The sequence below is a fragment of the Monodelphis domestica genome, chromosome 6 (assembly GCF_027887165.1).
Source record: "Monodelphis domestica isolate mMonDom1 chromosome 6, mMonDom1.pri, whole genome shotgun sequence".
NCBI lineage: Eukaryota > Metazoa > Chordata > Mammalia > Didelphimorphia > Didelphidae > Monodelphis > Monodelphis domestica.
Genome location: NC_077232.1, coordinates 267,937,887 through 267,951,682, shown reverse-complemented (window position 1 = coordinate 267,951,682; position 13,796 = coordinate 267,937,887). Strand labels below are relative to the sequence as shown.

At 38.8% G+C, this 13,796-nt stretch overlaps 1 protein-coding gene across 2 annotated transcripts in view; it reads right to left on the bottom strand.

The window, feature by feature from the left end:
- Nucleotides 1–13,796, bottom strand: part of GPAT3 (glycerol-3-phosphate acyltransferase 3) — a 98,105-nt gene that overhangs the window by 82,145 nt on the left and 2,164 nt on the right. Inside the window, exon 2 of one of the 2 annotated variants that reach the window (XM_056803204.1) lies at nt 8,473–8,772. In XM_056803204.1, the coding sequence (XP_056659182.1) occupies nt 8,473–8,613 (141 nt within the window). In that variant the 5' untranslated portion in view covers nt 8,614–8,772. Of the gene's footprint in view, nt 1–8,472; nt 8,981–13,796 lie in introns of those variants that run through there. The other variant, XM_001371098.4, reaches the window with a different exon arrangement.

The window sequence follows — 13,796 nt, the reverse complement described above, 5'->3', positions numbered from 1 at the left end:
GATACTAATACACTTGGTGGAATTGTGATTGGATCTAATCATTCTGAAGAGCAATGTAGAACTATGATCAAAGGACTCTAAAACTGTTTATACTCATCAAAATCATTACTAAGTTTGTATCAAGGGGAAAGAACTTCTTTGTACAAAAATATTTATTGCAAATCTTTTTGTGATGGCAAAAAAAAATTGGAAATTGAGGAATTGTCCATCAACTAGGGAATGTCTGAACTAGTTGATTAAGATGAAATACTATTATTGTGCTATAAGAAATGGAAAAACATGGTGATTTCAGAGAAATCTGGAAAAATTTACATGAACTAATACAAAGTGAAGTGAACAGAACCAGAAGAACATGGTACACAGTGATAGCAATATTTTTGGGCCAACTATTGAATGACCCAGTTATTCTCAGAAATGCAGTGATCCAAGACAATCTCAGAGACTCGTGATGAAAAATGCCATCTACCCTCTGAAAAAGAACTGATAGAGTCTGAATGTAAACTGAAATATACTGTATTTCACTTTCTTTCTACTTCTTTTTTTTAATTTGAGATCCCTTCCACAAAATGATTAATGTTGAAAAATGTTTTATAAGATTATACATCATAAACTCTGTAATTGATTGATTGCTTACTGTCTCAGAGCAGGGGAAGGGGTAAAAAGAAGTAAGAGGGAAGGCAGGAAGGAGAAAGAATTTGGAATTCAAAACTTGAAAAAATCATGTGAAAAATTGTTTTTACATATAAATGTGGAATAAAATATTAAAAAATCTGACAATATCTTTGACCATTTATCAATTCAGGATTGACTCTTATTTTTATAAAGTTGACTCAGTCACCTATATACTTGATAAATGAAGCCTTTATTAAAAAAAAAGCATATGGTAAATTTTTTTTTTAATATTACTTCATTGTCTGTAGTACCTTTTAGCAAAATAATTTCCCTATCTCTTTCAATTAGGTATGCTTTTGCTTTTGCTTTGTCTGAGCCATGAATACCATACCTGACCTCTTTTCTTCAGTTGGAGCATAACAGCCCTTCATTTCAATTCTGTATGTTTTTCTGTCCTAAATATGTCTCTTGTATACAACATATTGTTGGATTCTGGTTTCTAATCAATTCTATCTACTTTCCTTCTATGGTTAGCTCATCCCATTCATGTTTATTATTATGATCACTAACTGTACATTTCCCTGTATCCCATTTTTCTGTTTATCCTCTCTTGCTTTTTATTCTGTCCCTCCTCAAAAGTCTGTCTTATTTCCAACCAATGCTCCTCATCACCACCCCCATGTCTCATCCCCTTCCTTTCCTATCTATTTGATAAGCTACATTTCTATACACAAATACATAACATAATACATATTCTTCACTCTTTAAAATTATTATGTTGAGACTGAAACTCGAGAATTGTCCTATCACCCCCACCATTTTTTTCCTGCATTATAAAACAGCATTGGCAAACCTTTTAGGGATCACATGCCCAAACTGCACCTTCAAGCCACCTGTAAGCCCTCCACATTACCCCAGAGAGCAGAGAGAGGAAGTGCTTGCCTTGGGCTGTTGGTCAGAAGGGCAGGGCATGCAAAAAATATCCTCAGGCATGGCAGAGAGGGACAATGGAGAAGCTCTGTCCAGTACATTGGGGTACATGTGCCATGTCTTCACCAACACAGGTATAAAAGCTCTTCCTCGTGACCCTCTTTTATGTGAGAAAATCTACTACATTCTACCTCTCCTTTTCCCCTTTTCCCCCACTTTCTTGCCCCTACATTCTTTTTTTGGAGATCATCCCAACATAATTAACTCACACTCAAACTCCTAACTGCCCTAATAATAATAAAGTTCTTTGAAGTTATACATGTCATCTTCCCATATAAATTATGTAAATAATTTAACTCCATTGAGTCCCTTATCATTACCCTTTCATGTTTACCTTTTTATGCTTCTCTTGAGTCTTCTGTTTGAATATCAAATTTTCTATTTGGCTCTGATCTTTTCATCAGAAATTCTTAAAAGTCCTCTAACACATTATATGTCCATGTTTTTCCTCTGAAGGATGATACTAAGTTTTGCTGGGTAAGTGATTCTCTATTGTAATCCTAGCTCCTTTGCCTTCTGGAATATCATATTAAAAACCCGTGTTGGCAAACCTATAGCATGCATGCCAAAAAAAGGCACTCTCTCTGTGAAGCATTCCTGCTGTCATCCCAGCAGAGAGTGCCAGAGTTCATTATCAGAAAGCCAGAGGGATACAGGGTGGGTCTGTTACCCTCCCCCTATCTATACAGTTTGCAGTTTGGACACTTGGTCTCTAAAAGGTTCATTATCACTGTTGTAAACAACTGGGTCCTTTAAGGTAGAAGCTGATAAATCTTGTTTGATCTTGACTGTGGCTTCATGATATTTGAATTGTTGCTTTCTGGTTACTTGCAAAACTTTTTCCTTGATCTGAGGCTCTGGAATTTGCCTATACTATTCCTGAGTGTTTTCATTTTGGGATTTCTTTCAGGAGGTGATTGGTGGATTCTTTTCATTTCTTTTTCCCTCTCGATCTGTGTGAACTTAATATAAAGTATACCACTTTATTCCATTTGAAAACCCCTTATCCATGCATGCAAGATGCCAGTAAGTCATGTGACCGAGGCAGTGGCAGAAGTCCCCAACTGACAGGGGACATGTCCAGAAGTCAGGACTCAGGACCAGGGCTGAAGCTAAGCCTGGCCAATCAGATACGCAAGAAGAGTAACATCATTTGCCTTATAAAAAAGGGAGTCAGAGGAATAATGTGCTCTCTTTTGTGCGGGACTCTCTCCCTCCCTACTCTGGAGCAGTTAAGGCTTTCCTAATAAGCCTCAGCTGAGAACTGGAGCCAAGGAAGTGTGGCACAGCTTGGAAGTTTTTTTAGTTAGGGCAGTCTAGTACTCTCTCTCTCTCTTTTACTAATAAATCACTATAAATTAATATGCAGTCCCCAGAGAATTTGAATCATTACAGATATATGATATCAGGGAAGTTTTCCTTGAGGGTTTCTTGAAAAATGATGTCTAGGATCTCTTTTTGATCATGGCTTTCAGACAGTCCAATTATTTTTCTTAAATTATCTCTCCTCAATCTATTTTCTAAGCCAGTGTTTTTTCCAATAAGATATTTCACATTTTCCTTCATTTTTTACTTTATTTTATTGTTTCTTGAAGTCTCGTGTACTCATTAGCTTCCACTTGCTCAATTCTAATTTTTAAATTATTTTTGTTGTGGTGGCAAAAAACTGGAAAATGAGGGGATGCCCTCCAATTGGGGAATAACTGAACAAATTGTGGTATATGTTAGTGATGGAATACTATTGTGCTCAAAGGAATAATAAACTGGAGGAATTCCATGTGAACAGGAACGACCTCCAGGAATTGATGCAAAGTGAAAGGAGCAGAATCAGGAGAACATTAAACACAGAGACTGATACACTGTGGTACAATCAAATGTAATGGACTTCTCCATTAGTGGCAATGCAGTGATCCTGAACAATTTGGAGGAATCTATGAGAAAGAACACTATCCACATTCAGAGGAAAAATTGTGGGAGAAGAAACACAGAAGAAAAACAACTGCTTGATTACATGGGTCGAGGGGATATGATTGGGGATAAAGACTCTAAATGAACATCCTAGTGCAAACATCAACAACATGGAAATGTTTTGATCAAGGACACATGAAATACCCAGTGGAATTGCGTGTCAGCCATGGGAAGGGCGGGGGTAGGGGAGGGAGAGAAAGAATATGATTCTTGTAACAAAGGAATAATGTTCTAAATTGACTAAATTTTTTTAATTAAAATTAAAACATAATTTTAATTATTTTTGATGAATTTTTATAACTCTTTTGCCATTTGGCTAATTCTGTTTTTTGTCTTAATTTTTAGGTTTTAAAAATTTTATTAATAGGATTTGTTTCCAGATATCTCAGTCCCTCCCTATCCTCCCCACACCATAAAAAGTATCATTTGGCAAACATATGTATAGATTATGTCTTTCATGTTTCCATTTTTTAGTTCATTCTCTGGGAGAATATCAGAGTATCTGTAGCTATGTATGATTTTCTCTTAGTTCTAATCATTTCACTTTTTATTATCTCATGTAATTCTTTCCATTTTTAAAAATTAATCTAGTCATCATTTCTTACTGTAGTAGCATTCCATTACAATCATATACCTCAATTTGTTTAGCCATTTCCCAATTGATAGGCAGCCACCTTATTTCCAGATCTTTGCCACTACAAAAAGAGCTACTATAAATATTTTGGAACATATAGGTTCTTTCCTTCATCCCTTATTTCCTTGGGAAACAAACTCAGCAATGGTATTACTGGCTTAATACATTAATCATATTAGTTTCAAAGCTGTCTTGCTTTCATTTTTTCCTCTCTGAACTTTCTTCTGTTCTCTTCAGTACATTAAAAAAATTTCAATAGTCCTTCCTTCCTTCAGTTTTTTTTAAATATTTTCTTCAGTGAACTTTTATGCCTCTTTTACCAAGCAGTTAATTCACTTTTTATCATTTTCTTGCATCCCTCTCTTCTTTTTTTCCTCTACCACTCATTTTCTTAACTCTTACAGGAACTCTTATTGGGTTTGGATCTGATTAACATTTTTCTTTTAGGCTTTGCTTATAGTTATTTTTACAATGGTTCTAAGTTTATGCCTTGGTTTTACCTTCCATTATAGTATCTAGCTATATAGTCAAGTTGTTTTTTGTTGCTATTGTTTGCTCATTTTCTTAAGACTGTCTTTACTTTGAAATTTACATTAAAATTGACTCTTCCCAGTGGGGTAGAAGAGGAAGGAATCATGCCTAAAGCTTGCTTTAGAGTTTTCAGAGTTAGTTTTAGGGCTCTGCAAGTTTTCAGTGCTTCCAAGGTGGTATTATTTTGGAAGAGGTATAGTCACCACTTTCCTGATCTATGCTCTGATCTTTACCCAAGAAGGGTTCCTATTCCTCTCCAGCTACAAGTACTAGTGCTCCTCTTGGCCTTGAAACTGTGACCTAGTCCCCTGCTTCCTGGATCCCAAGTGCTCCTCTCCATACTAGAACTAAGACTCTGAGCTGCTTATGGGCAATAGAGCTGCCAATCAGGACCATCTACATACACTCAGTGCCAGCAAAGAGTGTCCTGTAATCTCTTTCTGACCAGTTGTTCAACCCTTTAGTTTCTGGGTTAAAAGCTCTCAAAGCAAATCAAGGCTGGCCCACTATGGGTGCTCCTGCCAGGTTCAGAGTCTGTGCCCACCCCATGGCCTCTCTTTCATATTTACAATGTCTTAAGCTAGGAAACAAATGTCTCCTTACTTTGATCTTTTTGGCTCTACCACTCTAAAATTTAATGTGAGATGTTATTTTAAAATTGTTTGGATGGGAATATTGGGAGAGTTCAGCTGAATCCTGACCTGTACTCCACCATCTTGGCTTTTGAGTTCCTTAAATAAATGTTCAGTGTTAACATTTACATCTCAGAAATTAGTAAGTCCAACAAATCAGAACTTGTATTTTCCTGTTGGTTATCTATACTTGAAAAATGATAGAGAAAATAAGGTTACTGAGAGCATATCATGGTCCAAAAAGCAAATTGTTAAATAACTGACCAGCACACTCTTGTCTAAAACCCTCCTTAAGTATTATGACATAAAGAGAAGCTTCAATCATTATCAATAGCTTAGGAAGGGCTAGAAGAAAGTAGAGTTTCTAAAACAGAGGTTATACAATGTTTAAATATGTCAAAAATATATATAGGCTATATTACAACTTAGACATGTCAGGAATATTTTAGCTAAATATTTTAAACTAAACACTTAAGAATGTGTCATCTGCATTTGGGTGTATTTCTTTGCAGAGGAAGAAGATCAAAATGTTGAATCTACCTCTGATGGCTATACTTTCCAGATTCAAGATGGCACAGCTGGGACCAGTGCTTCAATTAGAAAATTATTTACACTACCAAAAGCCAGTTTTCAATTATTTTTATCATTTTGTCTGCTCTTTTTCAAGTAAGGATAGTTTAATCCAAACTATCATAACTATTGGAAAAAGAACTTGAAAATATTGTTCCACTGAAGTTATTAAGCAGAATATTAAAATACTTCATAATCAGTGAAAATTAAATGCATTGTTAATTTTGAGAAACAATCTAGAAACATTTTCTTTTCTAGAACTTTTTTGGTTGAGACTTTTAATTTTGTTTTTAACCCTTACTTTCTGTTTTAGAATTGCTTAGTTTGGCTCCAAGGCAGAAGAGTGATATGAGCTAAGCATTTGGGGTTACTTGGAGTTATGTGACTTGCCTAGGGTCACACAGATAGGAAGGATCTTGGGCTACATTTGAACCCAGGACCTCCCAGTCACCAAACCTGGTTCTCTATGCACTGAGCCATCTAGCTGCCCCCTAGACCTATACTTTTTACAAATATAGAGTGCCCCAGACATAGAAATATCTTCTACTAATGTAGCTCAGCAATTACTTGTTAGTAGGCTTCATCATTTTAATCAATGAGATGGGCCCAAATACTTATTACGTCCTTTAAAGATTCTAGTTTAGAACTCAGAATTAATCTCCCTAGAGGCTCTTCTGAAAGATCTATCACAGAGGTTTGCTCAGTCCACAAGGGAATTCAGAGTCACAAAGGAAGATGCTTGCTCACCTCTAACCATAGCCACTACTAAATCCAAACCAATCGGGTTTGTTATATTTTTTTCTGTCGTAGATTTTCAAAATAATTTGGGGGAGGAGGAGCAGAAGAGTGTTTCATACCAAAACATGACATTGTCAACTCTTAATTGCTCAGTATCACAGAATCCAAATAATATTTAGCTTTTTATGGATGCCCAAAAACCCTGTGATTTAGTCTCTTGGCCAATCAAAATTCATAGCATTTCACTAAATGTGTGCTTTTAAAATGATTTATTTTTGAGAGGTTAATAAAATTTTAGGGAGTTAATTTGATTATTGTGTCCTTTCTTATTAAGTTGTATAAAAATAGTTAGGCTTATTCAAATTATAGCTATTATGTCCCATTAGCAAAATTGAACAAATTTAAGTTTTACTTTCAGCATCTTGGCCATGCTGCTTTCAATCATTTGGAAAAAACCTAATGAATGTAATAAATATTCTAAAATCCACATAACCATTTACAATTGAAAAGTAGCCTCATACAGATACCTATGTATCTGCACAAACCCTATGTTCTGTTCAATTGTGTTATAGCTATAATATATGTAAACCAGTAAAACATCTTTTGAAGGTGGGGAAAACAAAACAATATTGAAGTAAAGGGAAGCAAGAGTCTACTGAATTGATTTGGACTATTGAAACCTAAAAGCTGGCTGTGAAGTCACAGAGCAAAGAGAAAAAAAGTCATAAATTTTAGGTTTTAGACAGCCATCTGCAACAAGACAAATTAAATTTCCATACAAAAGAAAATTTTGATGCACTTTCCCCACTACTCAATATTACCAGAAACTCTGAGAGGAAATGGAGGAAAAGTCAATGAACATTTACTTAGTGTCTGATGTGACCAGGGCACTATCTGATGGAGAAATAAGCAATACATATACACTTGAAGCAATTGTGGATGGCACTGTACCACATACCAACTACTCTATTTTTGTGGGCATTGCTCTAAATATAATCCCTATACTCAAGGGCACAGAAATTTTAAAGCAAATAAATAGAAAATGGAAGTAGGGGAACCAAAGCCACGGTGGCATAAAAATGCTGGAGGAGGTTTTGGAGAGGATGAGGATATTAAAATTAGTCCAGTTGTATAAACTTTAAGAATGGGATAGGGGACAGGTGGCAAACAGGTATGGGTGGGGAAGTGATCAATAGTTACTGAAACTGATTTGAAAGATCATTCGATAGATAAAATTACTTCATGGCTATGTGAAACCCAAGGAAGGGGCTCAGTGTCAGCTATCTAGGAATACATATATGTACATATATATATAACACCTGAAGAGTGGAAGAATGTCAAGAATAAGGGGGTGGCAACTTGCATTGGAATTCCGGGACTACAGATGAACTCCAATTACCCGACAATCTCATAAGTATTTTACAGGAAGAAAAAGGAGGAACTAGACTAGCATCAGACCCGAAACAAAGCAAGAAATCAAAGGTAACTTCAAAGCAAGCCAGGCAAGTGGAAGTCGATGCCTGGCAGGATAAAGAAAACTATCTGGCGGTCCTCTGCAGGCCACAGAGGGACGCTCAGAGGGCGAAGGACCACGAGGTCTTTTTCAGTCACCTCTTAAAAGACAACAAGGAGAGGGAGCCAACAGCCCGTGCAGAGCAGTGTCTGGGCGCCGCCGGCTGTCCCCTGCGCAGCGGCCCAGGACGCCTGCCCAGCCCCGGCTGCCTTCCGCTGCTGCTGATTCATCGTCGCAGGCAGGGGTTCCCCTCACACCCACACCGCTGGCGGCCCCGCACCCACCTCCAGAGTCTTCACCAGAATCTTCATGTAGATTTCGGAGATGCCTAGCGACACGCCGAACGCCGAGGGTAGCAGGATGAGGCTCAGCACTAGCGTGAGCCAGGTACCCACGACCTGCACGGCCAGCTCGGTGCCCTCCATGCCGCGGGCCTGCCGGGGGCGGCGGGCACTCCCCGCTGTCACCGGCTGGGAAAGAAGGAGGCAGCGGAGAGCTTCTCCAACGGCAGCGATTTTCTTTCTTCCTCCTTCTCCTCCTCCTCCTCCTTTTTGCCCTCTCCTACCGGGATACGGGCTTCCGCCCTAAGGGAGAAAACGAACTCAGCGGCCCCGGGTCCAGAGGAAAGCCAGCTGCCCGAGAGAGCCCAGGAGGGAGCCCCCGGGCGCAGGAGGGAGGCAGACACGTGCCGGCGCGCCCTCCGCTCGGCCAATTACAGAGAGGTGGGACTGGGACTCCCCCAGCCTCTGGTTAAAGATCCCTGCGGAAGGGGTGGGGGAGTCCCGCCCCCTCAGGTCCCGCCCCCTGCGCCCCGCCCCTCTCTCCCCGCCCGCAGTGCTTCCCGGCCCTCTTCCCACCCTGTGGAGCCTCGCCTTGGCTTCCCGAAGGGCACCCGCCCAGCCCTACTGCTCCGTGCCCTTCCCGGTGTGACCGAGTCATAGTAATAAGTGAAAGACTGACTGTAGCAAGCATTGGCGTCTTTTGTTGTTTAATCAAACCCCTCCGTCATCCCATCACGCTCATCCCATTAAATTAGCTTCAGGAACCCACTAAATTCCAAGCTGTGGGTCACATGAGTTAGGAGCCGGAGGCCCGGAGGAGAAAAAACTCGATTCCAGGTCCTTCTAGGCTGGCAGGGGGTTGGGGGGAAGAGAACCTCCTCCCTCTAGAGCCCACCTGCAGAAGCGCCGACTCAGCTCCCTCAGGCACCTAGGTAGGGCTCCTGATCCACACTCTAGGAGGCAATCCACACTAAGGATGCAAATACAGTGTTCCCTGGGCTGCGCTGACCTCTCTTCGCTGCACTGGGGCTGAAGAAAGGAGCAGAGAATTGCTGATGGCCAGGGAACAACGTCCAATACGGTCAGAGAACCCCAGAGACCTGGGGTCAGCTTGGGATGGGTGAAGCAATTCAGTTGATCAGGCTTTAAGGAAAGTTGCTTCCCTGGGGTAGGAGAAAGGGGGTGGGAGGTCGACGAAGGATGTAAAGCTTGGGAAGAATTCCCCAAAGACTAGAAATATATTTCATTTACGTCCCTCGACAGGTTTGTAAAAATTCGTCTCCAAGACTAGAGGAAAAAGGAAACTAGTTTCTTGTACAATTCAAGTTATAAATGAAGTTTCCAAACAAGGAGAATTTAGAAAAATAAATCCATGTAAATTGCCAAGATATAACTAAAAGTGATACATAAAATATAATTCTAAAATAAAATGCTTCTTACAGAAGAAAACAGTTGAAACCTGTGGAAACAGTCTCTGCAAGGAGGCTGCTTATAACAAAAAGCTTACAACAAAGTAATATAGGTCATATGTTGGTTTATTTTATATTTTTTGTTGTTCAGTCGTTTGGGGTTTTCTTGGCAAAGATGCAGGAAGAGTTTTCCATTTCCTTCTCCAGTTCACTTGACAAATGAGGAAACTGAAGCAAAGTGACTTGCCCAGGGTCACACAGATAGAAAGTAAGTAAGTAAGCTAGTAAGAGATCACATTTGAACTCAAGGTTAGTCTTCCTGACTCCAGACCAGGCATACTTATCTACTTAAGTCACCTAACTGCCCTTTATATTAAATACAGAAGTAAACTAATCTTAAAGATTGAGTTGGCCTCTGTGACTGATACCTCCTCCATAAGTATTCCCAAATGAAAAAAAAAGTTAAGTAACTTAAAACTAAGTATCTAAAAGCATATAACTATTACCTAATAACTTCTCTTCAGGACAATTGCCAGTAACTACATTTAAACTAAAACCTCTTGTTTTATTTCCTCCTACTGGGGGAAAAAAGGTAGAGGCTTAAGATAAATCATTATACCATAGTTGAAGGAATCTCTTACTGCCTAGCCAAAAATAGAAAATTCAGATAAGCACAAATGATCTGTGATCTTGTTACTGAATGAATGAAAAATATTTAATAGGCTTTACCAGTGATTAGGTCAAGCACCAATACTGAACTCCTTATTTTTAAGAGGTAGCCTTGAGCGATAACATGATGGGGCACTGGAATCAGAGGTAGAAAAAACTGGGCTCAATTCTTGCCTTAAATAGTTACTGGCTGTGTGATGCTAAGTAGGTCACTTAAACTTTGTGCTTTAGTTTCCTCATCTGTAAAAATAAGGTGCTTAGCCTTAATAACCACTAAGAGCCTTTTAAATTCTAAATCCAAAATATGATATGAATTGCTCTAGATGATATACAACTTAGGTTCAGACATTTCAAAAACTGAACATTTTTCTTTCACTTTAAATCTAGTCAGTTATTCAACAAACATTTATTAAAATACTTACTATGTACCAGACCCTGTGCTAAACTCAGATAAAGGCAAAAAGGCATCAAGTTCATATTCTAATAGATGACTCAAATAAATAACTAAGTGAGGGACAGGAAAGCTAAGATGTAGAGACGGGAGCAGGGCATTTCATGCCTACAAAGTTACAAAGATGTGGAGTTGGGAAGTCAAGAGTCATTTTGGAAGAACCAAATAGGCCTGTGTAGCTGAATCCGAGAGGTCATGGAGCAAAAGTCAGGAGACAAAGGAAGAATCAGATTGTAAACTAAACAGAACATATTTGAGCTTTATAAATTAACATTTATGTAGTATCTGAAGATGCTTCCCTAACATCCTACTATCACTACTTGTTCATTTATTTGGTCTATGCCTGTGATTTCACTGGTGTGTTTATTAAAGAGTTGTCTAAGTTTCATAATATTTGAATTGTTTCTTGCTGACGGCTTGCAATATTTTTTCCTTAATGTAGGAGTTCTCCAATTTGGCTATATTCCTGAGAGTTTTTATTTTGGGATCTCTTTCAGGAGATAATTCTTTCCATTTCCATTTCACCCTCTGTTTCTAGGATATCAGGGCAGTTTTCCATGAAAATTTCTTGGAAGATTTTCTCTCAGCATTTTGTTTATCATGATTTTTCAGGTAGTCTAAAAATTCTAGAATTATCTCCCATGGATCTATTTTACAGAGTATTTTTTTCCCAGTGAGATAGTTCTAATTTTCTTTCTTTTTTTTTAACTTTATTGTTTTTTGATGTCTGGAGTCATTTGCTTCCACTTGCCCAATTCCAGTTTTTAAAGAATTATTTTCTTCAGTGAGATTTTGTACTACTTTTTCCATGTGTCTAATTCTGCTTTTTAAGAAGTTCTTCTCATCAATGGATTTTTGTGCTTCTTTTATATTTAGCAAATTCTGTTTTGAAGTAGTTTCTTAAGAGGCAGGAGGGTGGTTCTACTAAATTTTTTTGCTTTTTTTTTTACCAAGCCATTAATTCTTTTTTTTTCATAATTTTTTTTGCATTACTCATTTCTTTCCCCAATTTTCTATTACTTCTATCTCTTTAATTCTTCTGGGAATTCTTGTTGGGTTTGGGTCTGAATAATATTTTCCTTTGAGTCTTTTTTTGGCAGCTGTTTTCACATTGTCATCTTCTTCTGAATTTGTCATCTTACCGGCCACCTTTGTAGTTTTTATGAACAAATTCTTTTTTGTCATTTATTCATTTTCCTGAACTATTTCCTGACTTTAGAACTTTATGTTAAAATTGGGCTTTGCTCACCTCAGGCTTCAGGCTTTTTTCATTCTGCTGTTTTCAGAGTTAGTTTTGAGGATACATAAGTTTTTGGAGCTTCAAATGTAGTATGAACCTGGTAGAAATATGGTCACTGTTCTCATCTGCATTCTGGGCTTTACCCAGGAAGGGTCCTTGCTTCCCTGAATTTGCCAGTGCTGGCACTCCACTTTGCTTTTGAACCTGGAATGTTGGTGGTTTGTCACACGGGAGAAGGGGCCTCCTCCCTTAATGATAAACTGCCAGTATTCCTTTCTGCTTTAGAACTATGATTCAAAATTACATGTGGGAAATAGAGTTGTTTACCAGCTCTAACCCAGTACTAGGAAAAGGTCCCTTGTAATCTCTTTCTGACCAGTCATTTGACCCCATTACTGTCTATGGGCTGAAAGCCACCACTGTTGCTGCTATATGTATGGGCTCTGGATAGGCTTCCACCTTGTTGTCACAGATCTTTCCTGTTGACCTTGTGTGAATTAAATATTTAGGGGACCCCCAATCCCAGAAGACTCACCTCATGGAGTATTACAGAGTCATGTATCTTAATTTGCCAGCATGGCAGGTGAGACTGGCAGAAGTCAAGGGATGTGATGTGTAGGAACTGAAGTGAAGCCCTGGCCAATTAGGAAATCTTAGGGGAAGGGTTTAGTCTGAGCTTAAAAATTAGAGCATGAAGTGGGGCTCACTCTGCCATTTTTTCTTGCAGAAGCAGCTCTATTGCTTGTGAGCAGTCCCAGCAAAGCACTGGGCCAGTGGGAACCATGCTGAGCTGGGGATACCAGAACTCTGGCTCCCTTCTTTGGCTCTGGTTCCTTCTTAAACTCAATCCTGTTCCTGAGCTGGCCTTAATTTGCCTGGCCAGACCATGTGGTTAGCTGAGCCCCCTTTCTCCCACTTGTGAAATGGACCAACACCCATTGGGAATCTAGGAACTGATGAAGCAGCAGCAATGCAGCCAGAGACTTTGGATAGTTATCCTGGTAATTCTTTCTCTCTTACTAATACATACTTATAAATTTAGTATAAAGTCTCCAAGATTAATTTTTATTTAGTTTGCCTCTTACATTTTCTCTGGTCAGAAAAAACCTTTAACCTTTTGTTGGCTTTGACACTCCAAAATTTGAGGTGTTAAAGTTGTTTGGAGCAGAATGTTGGAAAAATTCAGTTGAGTGGCTGCTCCTAATCTGCCATCTTGGTTCTACCTCCATTGCACCCATATCTGAACATTTGTGTACATTTGATAGAAGATGCCAGAACTTAGTACGTACAGCACAGCCTTTAAATGTTATGCTTTCTGGGTTTAGTATGAAGGGCCAAATTAGTGCTTTCAAGTAGCAGGTAGTATATTTTTGAGTAGCTATCTGTGCAAGCCATTAGGTGGCAGTCAAAGCTTGCTATATATATAAGTTAACTGCATGGCCTTCTACATGTGAAGGAAAGACAGCAGTCCCTGCATTTCCTACTAAATCTTACCAAGGTTCAGTCTGAAGTATAGGTTTAAGGATACTCTGATGATAATTCAAGCTTTGTTTGACTC